Genomic DNA, 17,828 nt, shown 5'->3' on the forward strand with positions numbered 1-17,828 from the left:
GGGACAGCAGGAGGGTGAGCTCAGCACATCCCAGTGCCGGGCCAGCCTCCTGCCCCAGCGCTCGGTGACATTGCGGGGACACTTCAGGGCCCCAGGTGCCTTCGCTGGGTGTTTCTGGTGCATTTTTGTGGCCTCTGCTCCTCGTTTAACCCCTTCCCTCGCTGTGCTTCCCGCTCGTATCACCAGGAGATGTCCTGGCTTTGTGCTGCCGCTCCCACCAGCATCTTCCAGGCTTAGCTCGGAGCTGGGGGCGGGCGGGGACACCACGTACCACCGGGTGCTCAGGGACACCATGTGCTGCCGGCACTCGGTGCCAGGCGCTGCCTCGGGCATCCTGAGTGTCCCCAGCCGTGTTTATCCAGTGTCGTGTCCCCGCGGAGCAGCAGCTGGCGGGGGTTGACCCCTTCAGGGCAGTGGCACTTGGGGACAGCAGCTGCGGATGCTGAAGTTTCTCTGGGGATTGAAGCATCTGCTGAAAAATGCACTAAAAATAGCGGGGGGAGAATCCTGGGGCTGGTTTTACCCCACGGAAAAAGCTCCCAAATAACTGGACTTGATCTCAGAGGATTTTTCCAACCCTAAGGATTCTGTAAAGCCCAGGGTGAGGGGGGAAGAGGGAGAACTTCCCAGGCTGAGGAGGGAAGTGGAAAACGAGCCAGGGCAGTGGTGTTGGGTTATCACCGTTATTGATGTCTGTGTGCTTTCCTGCCTCAAAGGAAAACGGGATTCCAGGTTGTGCTCTCGTGGATTTGCCAAGAATTGAATCTGAGGGCAATGTCCCCTTCTTCCAGCCCCAGGAACAGCTTGGCCAGGAGCAGGACGTGAGCTAGCCCAGGGGACAAGGAGGTGGCACCAAACCACGTTTGTGTCCCCAGAAACAGCACGAGGCCAAGAGAAACCCGGGGTCTGTGCTGAGTTCTGCGCTGCTCCTCATCCGGAGCTTCCCGTGCCTTAGAGGAAATTGTTTCCCTATCCCAGGCATGTCTTGGCATTTCCAGTGTTTTCTTGATCCAGAAGGAGGGCAAAAGATCTGTAGAATATTAAATTTTGAACAAATAAAACGGCGATGCCAAAAATGTTGCATTTTCGTGTCAGGCTGCAAGGCGGCAGGAGTGTAAATTTTGGTCTGACAAAAAAAGCAGCAGTGATTAAAATGTTGTGACCATTGACAAATTTTCTAGAGAACTGGTTGAGAAATCCAGCAAAACTCATTCTTTCCAGTGGAAAGCCTCCACATTTCCCTGGATCTGCATTTTCAAAGAAGAATAGATTTTTATCAAAAATTTCCACCGAGCTGTTTCACTAACCCAGGCGGAAATTACCTTCTTTCAACTCACTTCAATTACAGCAGTTTTGCTTTTCCCCTTTTTCTTCTTTTTTTCCCTTTTCCCTCTTTTTTTCTTTTTTTCTTTTTTGTCTTTTTTTTCATGATCCAGAGCTTCATCTGCTGCAGGAGCTAAGGATATCCTGGGAAGTGCCTGGCAGATCTCCCTCCTCAGGCCACCCAGCTGGGCAGAGCGAGGAGAGGAGGAGAGCAATTCTCCTCCTCTGTGTTCAGACAGAGCCCAAATTAACCTAAATCTCCCCAGTCCTGATAAGATAAGGACGATAAGGAGTCCTTTCACCCAGCTGAAGGTACATCCCCTTCCAGAGGGCTGCTGGAGGTACCGTTTCTTTTATTTTTCCTTGATATTGCTGCAGCTCCCATTCCCAAATCCTTTTGATCTCATCCAGGCCCATCCTCGTGCCATGTTCTGCCTGCCTGGGATGTGCTCTTGGTGAATGTGGCGCTTTCTCTGTGGCTCTGGGATGGGACAAGAGGCTGGTGGCACCTCCAGGACACCGCCCTGTGTCCCTCCCATCCGTAGGGCTGCTTCCCATTATCCCTCCCTGCCACAGCTCCATGACTGGCACGGCTCCCCGGGCAGCTCTTCCCAGCCCGGGGGGGGCCGGGCGTGTCGTTCATGACACTTTTCCTCCTCTCCAGGGGCTCTGGCTGGGCTGGGACCTCCATCCCGAGGTGCCTCGGGGTGTGGCAGATGTGGAACGTGTCCCCTTGGGTTCCTCCTGCCTCTGCAGTGTCACCTCCCCGGGCTGGGGAAGGGGGGGACAGATGTGCCACATGTTCTGCAGCTGGATCCTCCCTCCCAGCTGTGCCTGGGCTGCCCACACGGGGACACTGCCGAGGGCACAGGCAGTGTCACAGGGAAGTGTCACCCCGTGTCGTGCCCTCATGCAGACCCGCTGTCCCTGCTCCCAGATTTGGGACGCTGTGGGGACAGGTGACACTGGGAGGTGGCTCTGCAGGATCAGGTCCCTGCCACCCCCAGCCTGTTCTCTGGACAGAGGAGGGGGATGGTTTCCCTGAAGGAAAGCTGAGCTCCGTGGCAGGAAGGGCTCCTGCCACCCAGGGTGACCGTCCCACTGTCCCCAAGCCTCCAGAGGGGACAGGATGCTGCCAGCGCCCACCAGCAGCAGGGATCTCATGGAACGTCAGTGCCACATGACCACGTGCCACCACCCCCTGCGTCACTGTCACCGCACCGGCACAGCCCCCACGCAAAGGGATGTGGCTCCTCACGGGGGCGGTCGGTAGGTGAGGCTGGGGTGGGGAACCGAGGTCACCGGGGCCTGAGGGGACGCTGTGATGGCAGGGAAACCCCTGGAAGGTCCCTGGATCTGCCCCTGCTGAACCTGGAGTCAGGGACACTGGGAGCTGGGACAGCGCATGGGGACCCCGCGTGCTCACAGGGGTCACAATCCGCTCACGGCTGTTTGCTTTGGCCCCTGGGTCCCAGCAGTGAGGGACACCAACCTTTGGCCCTCCAGGACAGCTCTTTGCTCTTCCTCCACTAAAGCCTCATCCCAGGAGCTCTGACCCAGCACCAGCTCTGCCTCTTTAGCCCCTCCTGGAGCTGTCCCCTCCCCGTGTCCCCAGGGTGGCCAACACCAGGCAGAGGGACGGGACCTTTCCCAGTGTTCTCCCAGCTCCTTTGGTCTCCTCCCAGCAGTGAAGCCCCAGCTGGGGAAAGGAAGCCTCTCCTGGGCTGGGAATCCCCTCCTGCCCCCTGCCAGCCCAGCTTGGAAGGGGAAGGAAGGGGTATTTTTAGCACTCACCCTCTGCTTGTTCCAAGGACTGAGCTAAAAAGAGGAATTGACGTTCAAAGGAGGGCTGGCTTTGCTTTAAAAGGAAGGGTTTGTGTTTTTCCTACTACTCAGTCATTGCTAAACTTTCCTGTGAAGAGGGATTGGTAAAAATACCTCTGGTGGGAGGTGGCAGCCTGTGATATCGGTGCACAGTTCCCTGTGCTGGCACTGCTTCCATTGTCCAGTTCCCAGGGTGAACTCCTGTCCCAAAGGAAGGGATGAGGTGGGACTCAGCCCCCCTGTCCTGGTGCTGGTCACAGCTCCCATCACCTGTGAAGGGAATTCCCTCCTGCCAGCCCATCCTGGAGTGGTTCCTCTCTGCATTCCTGCTCCCCAGCAGCTTTTCCTGACCATTCTAACAGCTTCAGAATCCCCTGGGAACTCGGGTACCTTCCCAGCTGCCATCCAACCCCAGTGCTGTCCTGACAATCCCCTGGAGATCCTCCAGGTCCCAAAACAAGACACCATCCACACCCTGAGGAGGAGTTGAGCTGGAAGCCACAAGGGACAGAATCCAAAACATCGGGTTTGGTGTTGAGGGGTCATCCCTGTGTTCCTCCCTTTCTCTCTGCCCTTTAACCATTCCCCTTGTAACTTGGTGGGGGATTTGGGAGTGACCTAGGACCCCTCCTCAAGGGCCATTGCTCCAGCACAATGGGCCTGGCCTTTGCATCCCAAGGGAATAGTTTGGGAAGGACAATGACTCAAGCCGTGTGACCTGGTTTCAGTGCACTGATCCCAAGTCAAAGGAAGGTCACAAGGGGACAATAATCACCCATCCAGGCATGTCCTGTCAAGGTGAGAGGTCACGGTGGAGGGGGATGACAACCAACCCCTAGTTTGGTTCTGTCAAGGAAAAGCACCTTCCAGAAAGAGAGGAAGTAGCACCACCAGGGAGAAAGTGAAAGCCTAAAAAGTGGGTTTCAACCTGTCACCCTTTCCAAATCCTAGGGTCAGCTGGGCTTGTGTCAAATGTCACCTCCCACTGTGGGAAAATCCCGGCCTACCTGGTTCCTCAGGGGCTCCAAGCAGCACTTTTGGTTTTGTACTTGTAGGAGAGAGAGATCCCGAGAAATGCACCTTGTGACAGGCACGAGCCAGCCCTGGTGCCCTGCCACGGCACAGAAAGAAATAGAAACGATGAGCTTGTGCTGACCCTAAAGGAGGGTGCAGCCAGGGGGGTCAGGCTCTGTTCCCAAGGGACAAGGGACAGGACAGGAGGACACAGCTTCCAGCTGTGCCAGGGGAGGCTTAGTTGGATACTAGGGAAAATTTCTCACGGAAAGGGCGCCCAGGGCAGTGGTGGAGTCAAACCCCTGCAGTGATTTAAAATCCATGTGGATGTGGCACTTTGGGGACATGGTCAGAGGTGGCCTTGGCAGTGCTGGGGGAACATCCTGCAGCGGCTCATCCCTCAACCCCCTCCCAGGTGCTGTTTGGGGACGGTCACTGCTGATGACAGCTGGCGCTCCCTCCAGCCCCTCCTTGTCCCTAACCCTGTGAATGGCACCGAAACCGCCTTTGTTCCCCTCCCCGGGGGGCAGGACCCGCTGCTATAAAAGGGGTGGTGGGGCCGAGCGGCCCCAGCCCTGCTCCCAGTCCCTGTCCCAGCCCCATCCCAGCTCCCAGTCCCCATCCCAGCCCCACTCCCGGCCATGGGCCGCCCCGCCGCCGCTGCCACCGCGCTGCTGTGCCAGCTGGGGCTCTCCGCAGCCATCCAGTGGCTGTGAGTTGGGATCTCTCCTTCCAGAGCCCCTCTTGGCGGTCCCTCGGGGCGCTGTGGCCCCCCCAGTGACCCCCCCTCCCCACACCTCTCCCCACAGCGGGCTGGCGGGCAGCGGGGTGGCCTGGAACGAGAGCCAGCACTGCCGGCTGCTGGTGCCGGAGCAGCTGCAGCTGTGCCGCCGGCACCTGGAGGTGATGCCCAGCATCGTGCGGGCTGCCCGCCGGACGCAGGCGCTGTGCCAGCAGAGCTTCGCGGACATGAGGTGGAACTGCTCCTCCATCCAGCGCGCCCCCAGCTTCGGCCCCGACCTGCTCACAGGTAAGGGGTGCTCCTCCCGCCCAGTCGCTGCTCCCGCCCTGCCCCAGGAGTGTCCCAGGGCTGGCAGCGCGTTCCGCCTTGCGTTTCTGGTTTGGGGTAAATATCCTGCCTTTACGTGGTGTTAATCCCGTGCAAGTTCCGTCTGGAGGAGGTGACAGACGGTAACTTCCATTTCAAACGGCTGCCAGAGGCTCCCAAAAAAGCGGGGGAAGAGGTGGGGATCCAGGCAGTGTAATGAAGGGGCCACGGGTTAAAACACAAAAATTGAGAGGCCTTGGCTTTATCCTGCTGCAAGGCGAAATAAAGAAACTCCTTGCACGGAGAGATGTGTGAGAGGAGAGTCCGGCTGGGCAGGGAGGAAGGAAATATCCCTGTTTTCTCCGCAGGAACACGGGAAGCCGCCTTCGTGCACGCCCTGGCAGCGGCGGCCGTGGCCCAGGGCATCGCCCGCTCCTGCGCCTCCGGAGAGCTCCCGCTGTGCTCCTGCGGCCCCGGCCCCTCCGAGCCCCCCGCGCCCGGCTCCCGCTGGGGCGGCTGCGGCGACAACCTGAGCCACGGCCTCCAGCTCGGAGCCGCCTTCACCGACGGCTCGGCCAGAGCCGGCACCGGGGGCACGCCCGGGCTCAGGGCCGTGAACCGGCACAACGGAGCCGTGGGACGGGCGGTGGGTACGGGACCCCCGGGTCTGCAGGTTGGGATAGGGAGTACGGAGCCCACCAGGGCTGCTGCGCTCTGGGATGGGGTGTATGAGCCCCCTGGGACTGAGACAGTGGGGCTGAACCTCCTCCCAGGGGTGACACAGTGGGTCGAGCCCAGCACCCCTCACAGCAGGGGCAGGGGTCCCTCATGTAAGGCAGCAGATGCCAGCCAGGTTTTTGGAATGTTCTGAATATCAGGAGGCAGCAAAATGGTTAAAAAGTGTGGTAGCAGACACCCCCCCACCCACACTGCTGCCCACGCCCAGACATCCCATACCCTTTCCACAGCCAGCACATCTGACACCTCACACCAGTATTCCCAGTTAGCTGATATTTCACACCAGCACTCCCAGTGCTTCTTTCCACCCTTCTCCCTGGAACAGAGCTCGTCCTGCCCCGCTCCAGCTGGGCTTCCCAACCCATCTGGTCTTTGTGCTTCCATCTATTCCTGTTCCCCAGGTGAGGCTTGGGAAGCCTCCAGCCCCGATGCCAGCTCCCCTGGGAAGTTCCCCAAGGATCAGGTTCTTATCAGAAGGGATTGAAGCAGACCTGGGTCCCTGATTGCCCCATTATATTCAGCTCTGAGCTCTTTCATGCCTTGAAACTCCCATGGGACTGCCCATGGGAGTCCATCCCTGGGGCAGTACCAGGAGGGAGCAAACTCACCTGTTTCCCTGCAGGTGCTCAGTGACTCCCTGGATACCAGGTGTAAATGCCACGGGGTTTCAGGCTCCTGCTCAGTGAAAACCTGCTGGAAAGGCCTGCCAGACCTGGGTGAAATTGCCTCTGACCTCAAATCCAGGTACCTGGCAGCCCTCAAGGTGACCCATCGGCTCGTGGGGCCCAGGAAGCAGCTGATCCCCAAGGAAGGGGATGCCAGGCCAGTGACAGAGATGGATCTGGTTTATCTCATCAACTCTCCTGACTACTGCACCCCAAACCCTCAGCTGGGTTCTCTGGGGACACAGGACAGGTAGGAAGATCTCAGCCTCTGATTTCAGAGTGCCTGTTCCACTGGGTTTGAGTGTCCTGGGAAGCTGATGGGGATGGGCTGGGGTGAGCTTGCAGCAGATCCCTGAATCCCTGTCTCGTGAGACCCCTCCTGCACTGCTGTGTCCAGGCCTGGGGACCCCAGCACAAGACGGGCAGGGACTTGATCAACAAGTCCATGTGTGCCCATGGAGATGCTCTGAGGGCTGGAGCCTCTCTGCTCTGGAGCCAGGCTGGGAGAGTTGGGGGTGCTCACCTGGAGAAGAGAAGGCTCCAGGGAGACCCTGGAGCCTCTTCCAGAGCCTAAAGGGGCTCCAGGAGAGCTGGAGAGGGACTTGGGACAAGGGATGGAGGGACAGCACAAGGGAGGAATGGCTTTCCATTGACAGGGTTAGTTGGGATATTGGGAAGGAATTCCTGGCTGTGAGGGTGGTGAGGCCCTGGCACAGATTGCCCAGAGAAGCTGTGGCTGCCCCTGGATCCCTGGGAGTGTCCAAGGCCAGGTTGGACAGGGCTTGGAGCAACCTGGGCTGGTGGAAGGTGTGGCTGCCCACGGCAGGGGTGGCACAGGGTGATCTTTACACTCCCTTCCAAACCACGATTCCATGATCCTGCTGCCTCCTGCTCTGAGCACACCAACTCTGGGGGAGGCCAGGGGGGGGCAGGTCCCCAGGTCCCACATCTCTCCGCAGGCCGTGCAACAGGAGCTCGGTGGGCAGTGACAGCTGTGACCTGCTGTGCTGTGGCCGTGGCTACAACACCTACACGGAGGAGGTGCAGGAGCGCTGCCACTGCCGGTACCGCTGGTGCTGCTCCGTGGTGTGCAGGCGCTGCCGGCGCAGCCTGGAGAGACACGTCTGCAAATGAGGAGGAGAACACCCGTTGGCACCCACCAGGCACGGCTGGACACCAGGAGCCCATCCCAAGGGATGCCCCCAGAGGGGAGGAGGCTGTGCAGGAAGCCTGGTCTCTCATGGAAAGCCTCAGACTGAGAGATTTTGGGAAGCCTTCGGTCCCTTCCAACCCAGACTTCAGGGCAGGACAAAGAGCTGCCCTCCTGCAGCTGGTCAGTGGCCAGCCCTTTGTCTCCAGCTGGGAAAAGCCATTGATCATCCCACAGGCCCCTTTCTCCAGGGGAACGGGGACCCTGGGCTGCCATTGTCCCTTTGCAGGAGGATCCTGACAGCAGCCTGAAAGCCAGGAGTGATAGATGGAAGGGGGGAGAGTTATCCACTGGGAGAAGGCTGCAGGGATGGAACGTTGCTGCTTTGGGTGAGGGGGCCATGGGCAGCTCCTTTGCGAACAGGATTCTGCTGTGGGCAGGGGAAAACACTGCTCCAGGGTCCTTTGTGGCATCCCAGTGGATGCATGGAGATGGTGCTGCTCTTGTTGATGGCAGAGACATCAGGGACAGGAGAGCTCCTGAGGGCTTCCAAAACTGGGCAGCCTGGCAAACCCACCCCTGACTGTGTGTTAACAACCCAGCCATGACATCACTGTAGCTGCTGTCCCATATCAGAGGTGGGAGCACACTCAATACGTGAAATTCTCATGGCTTGTCCTTCCTGCCCCTCCTTCTGGCACACTGAGCTCTTCAGCCCATTCCTTCCACCCTTTGGGACCAGGTGTGTTGGAATTCTGGCCTGGAGAGGGACACAATTCCAGGGTCTTGGGGAAGCAAGAAATAACCTTTATTTTCTGTACTTCCTGTAAGTAGGATTCTGGTATGTATTTCTAAATAAATGTTGTAACTCTCTGTGCCTTGTTTTCTAGGACAATCTTTCCTCCATGTCCTTCCAAGCTGGTCCTGGAGAAAGAGGCTGTAAGGAGAGCCTTGTGTCCGTAAAGCCCCATGTCCATAGTTTTCCTTTCACATATCTGAGGACCAGCTCACTTTCAAGTCTTTCTTGCTTCTCACTGGCCCAGATTTGCCTTTAATTACAGATTCCTGCCTTCCCTGCTCCTGTTTTATCCCCTGCTTCCTCAGGTCTCTGCCTGCCTGGGAACTGTCTGCCTGGGATTCAGGGCTGGTGCTGGAAGCTGTGGCAGTCCAGGGTTATTTTCTGATCCTTGGGAATGTGGGCTGGATGAGCCAAGGGTGTGTGTGAACAGCAAGGGGTTGGGAGCCAGGAATGGGGGCTCCCACATTTCCCTTAGCACGGAATCTGGCCAAGCGCTTGGATGGGAGGAGATTCCTGCTGGTGCAGCCTTTGGACAGAAAGGATGAGTCCAAACAGGTGCTGGAGGGACTCCACAGCACCAGGAGGACAGGTAAATGGGATGGGAATCCTCGGGTGGATTCCTGCAGCTCCCAGCATTACCTGGAGGCTCCAGCAGCTCCGCTTTATTTTTGGTTCCCATTGACTGGAGTTGGCCGCGCTCAGCCCGAGCCCAGCTGGACGATTACTCATTTCCATATCCATTCCATCATTTTTAATGGTCTCTGCTGGGTCACGGAATCAATGCATGAGCTTTTCTTGTAAAACATCCCCTCCCCTTAATGTGCTCCAGGTTTCTGTGTGAGCAGGGAAGGAATCGGAGGTGGCTCGAGCAGGGGCTGGAAGTGGAGCCCGAGCTCGGGCTCGTTATCAGTTGTTGATGTGCCATTGACTGGCTCTGCCTGCTGCCATCTCCCTTCCGAGAGCGCCGGGAAAACCGCAGCTGCCCAAGGCCAAAAGCTACCCCGAGTTTTCCTTTTAGAATGCAATTAGGGGTCAGTGCCCCGCATTCCCCAGGAAAAGGAGTTTCAGCTGCCAGGCTGCACAGCAGCCGCAGTTCCTGCATCCTGGGGGCTGCAGGTACTAAATCGGGATCGATTCAATGCCTTCCCTCCATCCACCTCCCAGCGCATCCCACATCACAGGCAGGTGACAACGGGAGGGGCTGCGAACTCCGCCGAGCATTGCAAAACGGGCTGGTGGGAGGGGAAAAAAAAAAAAAAAAACACCGGGAAGGATCTTGTGGAGTGAGAACTCCAGCCAGGAGGGTGGGAAGTGTGATTTGCATTTGGTAACTACAAACACGCATCGCCTGGGGGAGAGGAGAGGAGCCACAATAGCAAGGAATGCCCAGGGGAGCTGTCGGGATCCATCCTAGAGAGGTCCCGTTGGAATTTCTGCCTGGGAAAAGGCAGGGTCAAGTGCTGAATATGCAGAATCCACTCCTCCTCTCCCTCCTTGACTCCAAGCCCGACAGGGAAGAGCTGGGAAAAGACTGGAGGGGTCACTGCGCTGCCGGAATCCTGCGGGAAATGGGAAGGCGCCGGAATTAGCTGGAGAGTGCAAAGGGTCAGGCTGGCAGGGGGTGACAGCTCTGTGACAACGCTCTCGGTGGGAGCTGCTGGAATCCGGGCCCACAGCTGGAATTAGCAGGGATGTGAGATGTGCAGGGCTGGGAGCATCCCCCAGGAACCGGGAGCCAGAGGATGAGTGCAGTGGAAATGATCCCTGTGTTTGCCCCCGGGGGTTTTAAGGGAGTAACGCTGGTGTGAACGTGGTTATTTGTTGCTGGTCAAACTTGTGCAAACAATAAAGTCGTGAGGAAGGCGAGTGATTTTCGTGGGTTCTTTTGATTTTGCTGTTAAAACGCTGTTTTATTTATTTTTCCTTTTATTTCCTTATTCACTGAGGGATGCTGCATAACTCGTTCCAGGAGGATAATAGGAGCAACAAATCGTTGTAATTAAGTATTTTGGGGGAAGGATGACTCCAAAAGTTCAAGGATATGTTGGGCCATTTCTTCTGCAGAGCCCTGGAGTGCTGCTCCCACGGGAATGCGGATGGGGACCTGCACTTGCTTTTCCTTGTGCTGCTCCCAGAGCTGAGGCAGGAGGAGGAGAAAGCCCAGGCTGGGCTCAGCTGTGGGTTGACATCTCACAGAATCAGGGAATCCTGGAATGGTTTGGGTTGAAGGGACCTTAAAGCTCACCCAGTTCCACCTCCTGGCATGAGCAGGGACCCTTCTCCTACCCCAGGGTGCTCCCAGCCCTGTCCAGCCCGCACTGCTGGGAATATTTGGGGGATGTTGCTGTGACCTTTGGGATGGTTGGTCCGTGCACCATCACACCACAAGACACACACATGAGTAAACGCCTGTATTTAAGGAAAAACCCTTCCCTCTCTGTTCTCCTTTATTCCCGGGGTGTTCAGCAGTGGCGTGGTGCTCTAAGGATGACAAACCAAAACAGGGATTGCCCGTGTGGGGATCTTCAGCTGAGGGACAGGGACAAACAGGGGTGAGTAAGAGCCATAAGATCTGAGGGGGAACCAGAGGAGTTTTGGGTGTAGGTCAGTTCTGGAAGGTCAGTTCTGGCAGGGGCTGTGGGGGGGGTTTGGAGGGGAAGCAGCTCTCCATCCCTTGGAATCATGGAATTCCTGCATGGTTTGGTAGACAGGACCTTAAAGCCCATTTTGTTCCACCCTTCCCTATCCCAGGTTGCTCCAAGCCCCATCCAACCTGGACTTGGACACTTCCAGGGATGAGGCAGCCACAGCTTCTCTGGGAAATCCATTCCAGGGTCTGCCCACAGGGAAGGATCGGATTTCTCCCAGGCTGGGCAGCCATTCCAGCAGGAAGGGAGCCTGGGGACTCTCTCCTCTGCAGAGCAGACACTGACGTGGCCGTGAACCACCCCAGGGCTGCCGTCCCGCCGGGAATATCCAGGAGATCCTCCCATCAGCAAAATGGGGCCAGACAGGTTTGGAGGACCCACTGCACTCCTGGGCTCTGTGAGTAATAATTCACTGCACAGTCAGACACAGGCATGAAGAAAACAAACAGAGTAAATCGTAAACTGAGTCATCCTCAGAGGCTGAGCTAGAATTACTCAGGCGTAAGGAGCAGTAGTAGTGGTTGCTACATCCATACTTTGCTCACAGCCAGGTCAATCACCTGGATTTCTAAAGGAAATAACCTGCTCCTAAGAGCACAGGTTTAACCCTAACCTACCTGATACCTGGTTGAATTTTAGAGATTTTAGGAGTGAAATAAACGAAGGAAAAAAAAAAAAAAAGAAAGAAAAAAAAAAAAGAAAGAATAAAAGTCGCATGTCCCACTTATAGAGAATAGGAAGGTGCTGTGCTTAAACAAATAAATTGACATCCATACTGCACTGTCGAGGATCTCCACTGTGTCCTCCTTTTATAGAAAAGGGACGTTTTCTGCCAATTTATCTAATAATCCACATTATTTTCTCCAGTTTCCCAGACTCCATCCCCGCGCTCCCTGCCAGGACCCGCGCCGGCCGGTGCGCCAGGCAGGACCTGGCAGGGAAAAAGTGTGCGGGCACTGGAGGCCTCTGAGCGCCCCCGGCCGCGCCGAGCCGCTCCTGCCCGCGGTGCCCGCCCGCCGCGGGGGTTCCGGGAGCTCCAGGGCCGCGGGGCGAGCGCGGGGCCCGCACGGCGCCCAGCGGGCCCGCTGCCCCTCAGCCTGCCCTCAGCAGCATGGCGGCCCCCGCGCCGCGGCCGGACCCTCCCCAAGATGGCGGCCGCTGTAGCCGTGACCTCCCCAAGGTGTCGCCCCGCGTGGTGCCTATGGCAGTGACCTCCCCAAGATGGCGGCCGGGGCGGGTACGGAGGCGCCGGGCCGCGCCGGAAGTGGTGGCGGCGGCGCCGTTCCCGGCCCATGATGGCGGAGGCGGGCGCCGGCGGCCCCCGGCTGGCGGAGCTGCTGGCGTTGGGACGGCGGCTCTGGGACGAGCTGGAGGCCAGCACCGAGCCCTCCTCGGGAGCCCCGGTCGTCCAGGACAAGGTGCGGCAGGGGCTGGACGCGCTGCAGCGGGCGGCGGCCATGGTGACGCAGCTGGAGCTGTTCAGGTGAGCTCAGGGGACGCGTCTGAGGGGACAGGGAGGGTCCCCGGGCGGGGCGGGAGCGGGGCAGAATCCCAGAGTCACTGAGCTTGGACAAGATCTCCGAGACCATCGAGTCCAACCTGTGACCGATCCCCAGAGCTCTGAGTGGCACGTCTGGGCGTTCCTTGGACACCCCCAGGGATGGGGACTCCAAACCTCCCTGGGCAGCCCCTTCCAAGGCCTGGCCGCCCTTCCCGTGGAGAAATTCCTGCTGATCTCCAACCTGAGCTTCCCCTGGCACAACTTGAGGCCTTTTCCTCTCCTCCTGTCCCTGTTCCCTGGGAGCAGAGCCTCCCCGGCTGTCCCATCCTGTCAGGAGCTGTGCAGAGCCACAAGATTCCCCCCCCGAGCCTCCTTTTCTCCAGGCTGAGCCCCCCCAGCTCCCTCAGCCGCCCCTCCCAGGATGACTCCAGCCCCTTTCCCATCTCCATTCCTTTCGGGACGCCCTCCTCTCTCCCTCGCAGCGAGAACGAGGAGCTGGAGGAGATCGCCTCAGCCGATCTGAAATTCATGCTGCTGCCGGCGCTGCTGGGAGCCCTGACGCTGAAGCAGGTGGACTTGAGCAGGAGAAGGGAGCACCTGGAGAATGCCCGGGAGCACTTCCTGCGCTTCCTGAAGCTCTGCAGGAACTACGGGCTGGGCTCTTTCCAGCTGCCCCCCGGCACCTCCGGCGAGGAGGAAAACGGGAGCCCCGTGGGCCCCCGGGACCCCGGCCAGCCCAACCTGGTGGCCATGGCCATGAGCAGGACGGCCAAAATTGAGAGGTGGGCTCCGTGCAGCGGGCAGGGCTTTGGGAATCACTCTGGGAAGAGCAGGAGCCTGAGGCAGTGCAGAGTTGGACAGGGAAGAGCTTCCCTGGGCGCTGGAATAATTTGATCCTAAAATGCTCATTTTAAGAGATGCAGCTCACTGTTTAATGGGAGGGGCATTTGTGACTCCAGTTTCTGGTCTCAGAGGAAAAACCACTCAAAACCTTAAAATTCGCTCTTTAATCTTTCATAATTAATCTTACAATTAGTTCTTTAATCACTGCTGGCAGCACAAAGACTTCCAAACTGGAAATTTCCTACCAGTGGGTTCATTAGAGTTTGAAAAAAAGGTGGTTGGTGCCTTTGGTGCTTTGGTTGGGATTTTGGCCATTGATTTGCTCATTGTGGCAGCACTGGAAGGTCCAAACTGGGCTGGACTTGCTTAAATTGTAGAAAAGCATAGAAAAATATGGTTTATGTTCTAAATGGGAAGGGTTTATTTTTTAGAATTACTCTTTTATGCTTCTTGTCCTCTCAGCTCCCAAAGGTTTCTTGGCTCTTATTGTTCATTCTTCAGGTGACAATAACTGAGGGGAGGAGGACACAGGATTTAGTTTGGAAGTGTTTTATATGGGTAGTTTCCCCTTTTATAGCTAATTCCTGAAAAAATAAATTTACCCTGGAAGTTTATTAGGTAGGGAGTTCTTCCCTTTAATAACTAATTCCCGAGTGGGTCAAAAAGTCCAAAAAGCCAAAATTACATTTAAAAAATGCCTGCACACACAAAACCACCTGAGGCAGGAGCTGGAAAAGCATTTTATTCTGTTTGTGTGACATGGAATCAACCCAAACCAGCCATTCCATTGATTTTCTCAGTCCTGCTTTCTCCAGGAGACTGATGTTCCCAGTCTTGACTAATTTTACCAGGAAAGCTTCCATTTCCAAGGATTCCTCAATGTTTAGGAGAAGAAGAAAATTATTGAGCCCCCTCTGAATGAAATGTGATTTTACAGCTGCTTTTAACAGACAGGAGAGGCTGAAATTCCAACAGGAACCAGCACAACTTCCATGAAATGTAGTTGATCCTCTTAGAAAGGGTGGTAAAGACCCCAGGGTTGGGCTGGGCTGGAGAAAAAAATTATTCCATGATGTGATTTTGCTGTGTTTGAACCAGATACAAACAGAAGAAGGAGCTGGAGAACAAATTGGCCTCCATGAGCAGCTCCGTGGAGAGCGGGACAGCGGATGAGGATCAGATCCGGGAATTTTACATCCTCCAGATCCAGAAATGGATCAGCACCAGCCTGGAGGAGATTGAGAGCATCGACCAGGAGCTGGTGATCCTGAAGAGCAGGGATGCAGCCAGGCTGGTGAGGGAGCTCTCCTGGGATCCAGGGTGGGAATCCCAGAGGAATTCAGTGGCAGAGTTTTATTCAGTGATTTCCCAGTTGGAATTGAGCTCGATCACAGCATGAGCTGATGGGGTTTCCTTCATTCTGAATTCTGAGTTTTGGGTTGGGCTCTGCTGCCACACTTTCCCCACAATCCCAGCCTGTGGAATGCTGCAGCTTGGAATATCAGAGCTGAGCTAGGCTGTGCAAAGGCTTTTCTGCAGATCCCTAATTCTGAAGAACAATTGGGTTTGGAAGTTAAAATAAGACCCTTGTGGTTTCTGTCAAGCCTCCACTCCTGGTCTGCAGCGTGTCCAGGTGTTACCAGCCCATTTGGAATGACAGGACATCCCCACAGACCTGCAATCCCTGTGCAGAACGTTGTGTCCAGGATTTCTGTGACCTGGGATGTCTGCTGGGAACAGCAGCTCCTGATGTGCTGGCACAGCCTCCTGGCAGGGCTGGTTTGGGGGGTGATTTTTTGGCACTGCAGGACTCAGCTCCTCTGAGATGTCCTGGAGATGCCATGGAATGATGTGCTCAGAATCTTCCACTGCAACAATAAACATTTCCTGCTCTGCTCTGAGTTCAGCCCTGGCAGCTCTGCTTTGACCCCAGCAGGTGGCACAGAGGCACAGGAGGTGATTCCTGTACAGGCACAGTTGGAATTCCGGATTTAAACCAAATTCAGGCCTGGATTCTCCATCCTGGGGTGTTGCTCTGACAGCTGACAGCTGAGTGTTTCTCCTCTACAAGACCTTTAATAACTTCAGGATGGGAAGCAGAGGGGGAATTCTGATCCCCTCAATTCCCTGGTGACTGTTGTTTGCATCCCCAGGCTCCAGCAGGTCCCCGTGGCCCTTCCCGGCCAGCCAAAGCTCTGGTGAAACCCTTCATCCTCACCCGGGATGCTGCTCAGGCCAGGTATGGATTGGGATGACCCGACCACACTTTGGGGCAGTGCTGTCATGTCAAGCCTAAAATAACTCTGTCAAATGCAGGAATTCAGGTGGTACCTTCATGTCTGCACTTGGGTTTGTGGCACCCTGAAATCTGTGCAGGAATTTTGGCACCTAAAGCACAGAATGGGAGAGAATGCAGATTCCCTGTCATGCCTGGGACATGATTTATGCTGAGCTTTCCATGTATCTGCTTCAGTTCCCAGGGGCGTCCTGGGGCCACATTCCCCTATCCCAGGTTGCTCCAAGCCCTGTCCAACCTGGCCTTGGACACTTCCAGGGATCCAGGGGCAGCCACAGCTTCTCTGGGCACCCTGTGCCAGGGCCTCCCCACCCTCACAGCCAGGAATTCCTTCCCAATATCCCATCTAACCCTGCCCTCTGGCAGTGGGAAGCAATTCCCTGTGTCCTGCCACTCCAGGCCCTCTCCATCTTTCCCTCAGGCACGGGAAGGCCACAATTGGGTCACCCCTCAAGCCTGCCTTGTGACATCCTTATACCCTTAGCACAGATTGGATCATGGAATAGCCCTGTGCCTCTTGCCTGTGTTCCTGCTCGTTCCAGGGGATTTCACTGCCTGGTTTTGGCTGGTTTTGTCCCACTGCAGGGTGTTTGGAGCTGGCTATCCTGGGCTGCCCACCATGACTGTGGACGACTGGTACGAGCAACGTCGGAAGCAGGGAATTGTGTCCACCCCACAGAGGGTTCCAGGTATGGAACAGAGATGGGAACGGGGGGTTTGGGAAGTCTCTTGAGGGGATGGGAGGACAAGGATGTGTGCAGGGTATGGAACCTCTGACTATGGAAGAATCCAAGCTTTATTAGGAAAACAACTGGGTTAGACTGTGCTTGGCCTGTCCAAGGCCAGGTTGGACAGGGCTTGGAACAACCTGGGATAGTGGAAGGTGTTCCTGGTGGCACTGGATGGGCTCTAAGATCCCTTCCTACCCAGCCCATCCCAAGGTTCTCACTCCTGCTATCTGGCAAGCCCAGCTCCCAGCAGGGCTTGGAGAACCTGGATCTCCTCCCTGTCCCTCCCCTCCAGCAGGTGCAAATGATGAGGAGATGCAGAAGCAGCAGCAGGAGACAGAGGAGGAGGAGGATGATGAGGAAGCTCTTCGGAAAGCTCGGGACTGGGACGACTGGAAGGACACACACCCCCGGGGCTACGGCAACAGGCACAACATGGGCTGATGCTCTGGCTGCCAGCAGGGCCTGGAGATCCTGGGAGAACAACCTGGAGAGGGAGAAGGGAATACAGTGTACATAGGTGGAGCATCCAGGAATTCCCTGGATGGACAGGGCACAGGATGGCAGGAGGACACGTGACCCGTTGCTTTGGTGCTCATTCCATGTCAGACTGGGGGCACTGGTCATGCTGGGGGGGTGCCCCAGAGCTCTGAGGGGCAGCTCCATGAGGGTCAGGCTCCCTCTGCCCTCCCAGGCGGAGGCAGCCTCCAAGGGGAGCTCTATGGATTTGGAAACTGCTCTTTGTATTGTGGGTGGATATATTTATTATTTTTTTCCTCTCTATTTTAAGCAAAATAAACTCTCTTTGTGCTGTCTGGCTCTGGATGTGAAATTATCTTGCTCTTCATCCGGAGCTTTCCCAGGGGTGAGCCCCAGATGCTCTCATGGAGCCCACAAGGGACAGAACTGGGACAAATGGTGCCATATTCCAAGACAAAGTAGTCAGTGTGCTTTAAAATCCACTAGGACAATCCCTGAAAAGGGGAAAACTGAATCCCTCTGGCACCATTCCTGAATGAGGGAGGACTGAGCTGGCACAGAGCAGGTGTGTGCAGGAAGGTGAGGAATCACAGCTGGAAGCTCTGGGAAGTGCCCAGTGTGGGCTGGTAGCTGTGAATGGACTTGTTCCAAACCTGGTGAAATACTGGGATGGAAAAGCAAAGGATGGCTGGCACTTTGTGTCACCTGGAGCAGTGTCACTTCCATGGTGCTTCCTTACCCTGGGACAGTGGGATTCTGTAGAAATTTGGT

The 17,828-nt window shown here is 56.4% G+C and overlaps 2 protein-coding genes across 4 annotated transcripts; both read left to right on the forward strand.

Moving 5' to 3' along the window:
- Positions 1-2,549: 2,549 nt before the first annotated feature.
- LOC128795378 (protein Wnt-11b-2-like) lies at positions 2,550-8,635 on the forward strand. Of its 2 annotated transcripts, none has more exons than XM_053956106.1 (5): positions 2,550-2,596; positions 4,971-5,191; positions 5,578-5,855; positions 6,570-6,862; positions 7,572-8,635. In XM_053956106.1, exons 1-5 carry the CDS (start codon positions 2,568-2,570, stop codon positions 7,744-7,746), a joined length of 996 nt encoding a protein of 331 aa, XP_053812081.1. In that variant the 5' UTR covers positions 2,550-2,567; the 3' UTR covers positions 7,747-8,635. The 2 variants fall into 2 exon arrangements, with proteins under 2 accessions (XP_053812081.1, XP_053812080.1); XM_053956105.1 differs by lacking the exon at positions 2,550-2,596 and adding an exon at positions 3,998-4,873.
- Positions 8,636-12,402: 3,767 nt separating this feature from the next.
- On the forward strand, positions 12,403-17,396 carry IGBP1 (immunoglobulin binding protein 1). 2 transcript variants are annotated; one of them, XM_053955664.1, is made up of 6 exons: positions 12,403-12,692; positions 13,193-13,492; positions 14,652-14,847; positions 15,707-15,792; positions 16,435-16,538; positions 16,873-17,396. In XM_053955664.1, the coding sequence occupies exons 1-6, from the start codon at positions 12,502-12,504 to the stop codon at positions 17,019-17,021; spliced, it is 1,026 nt and encodes a 341-aa protein (XP_053811639.1). In that variant the 5' UTR covers positions 12,403-12,501; the 3' UTR covers positions 17,022-17,396. The 2 variants fall into 2 exon arrangements, with proteins under 2 accessions (XP_053811639.1, XP_053811640.1); XM_053955665.1 differs by having other exon boundaries at positions 16,876-17,396.
- The last annotated feature ends 432 nt before the right edge of the window (positions 17,397-17,828 follow it).

The sequence above is a fragment of the Vidua chalybeata genome, chromosome 14 (genome assembly GCF_026979565.1).
Source record: "Vidua chalybeata isolate OUT-0048 chromosome 14, bVidCha1 merged haplotype, whole genome shotgun sequence".
NCBI classification, from domain to species: Eukaryota; Metazoa; Chordata; class Aves; order Passeriformes; family Viduidae; genus Vidua; species Vidua chalybeata.

What these genes read in the sequence shown, in the direction of transcription:
- IGBP1 (XM_053955664.1), top strand. Translation starts at nt 12,502, where the DNA reads ATGATGGCGGAGGCGGGCGCCGGCGGCCCCCGGCTGGCGGAGCTGCTG. An exon ending in ACGCAGCTGGAGCTGTTCAG is followed by an intron (nt 12,693 to 13,192) that starts GTGAGCTCAGGG and finishes TCTCCCTCGCAG; the next exon opens with CGAGAACGAGGAGCTGGAGG. An exon ending in CACCCCACAGAGGGTTCCAG is followed by an intron (nt 16,539 to 16,872) that starts GTATGGAACAGA and finishes CCTCCCCTCCAG; the next exon opens with CAGGTGCAAATGATGAGGAG.
- LOC128795378 (XM_053956105.1), top strand. Translation starts at nt 4,803, where the DNA reads ATGGGCCGCCCCGCCGCCGCTGCCACCGCGCTGCTGTGCCAGCTGGGG. An exon ending in TCCGCAGCCATCCAGTGGCT is followed by an intron (nt 4,874 to 4,970) that starts GTGAGTTGGGAT and finishes CTCTCCCCACAG; the next exon opens with CGGGCTGGCGGGCAGCGGGG. An exon ending in CGGCCCCGACCTGCTCACAG is followed by an intron (nt 5,192 to 5,577) that starts GTAAGGGGTGCT and finishes TTTTCTCCGCAG; the next exon opens with GAACACGGGAAGCCGCCTTC.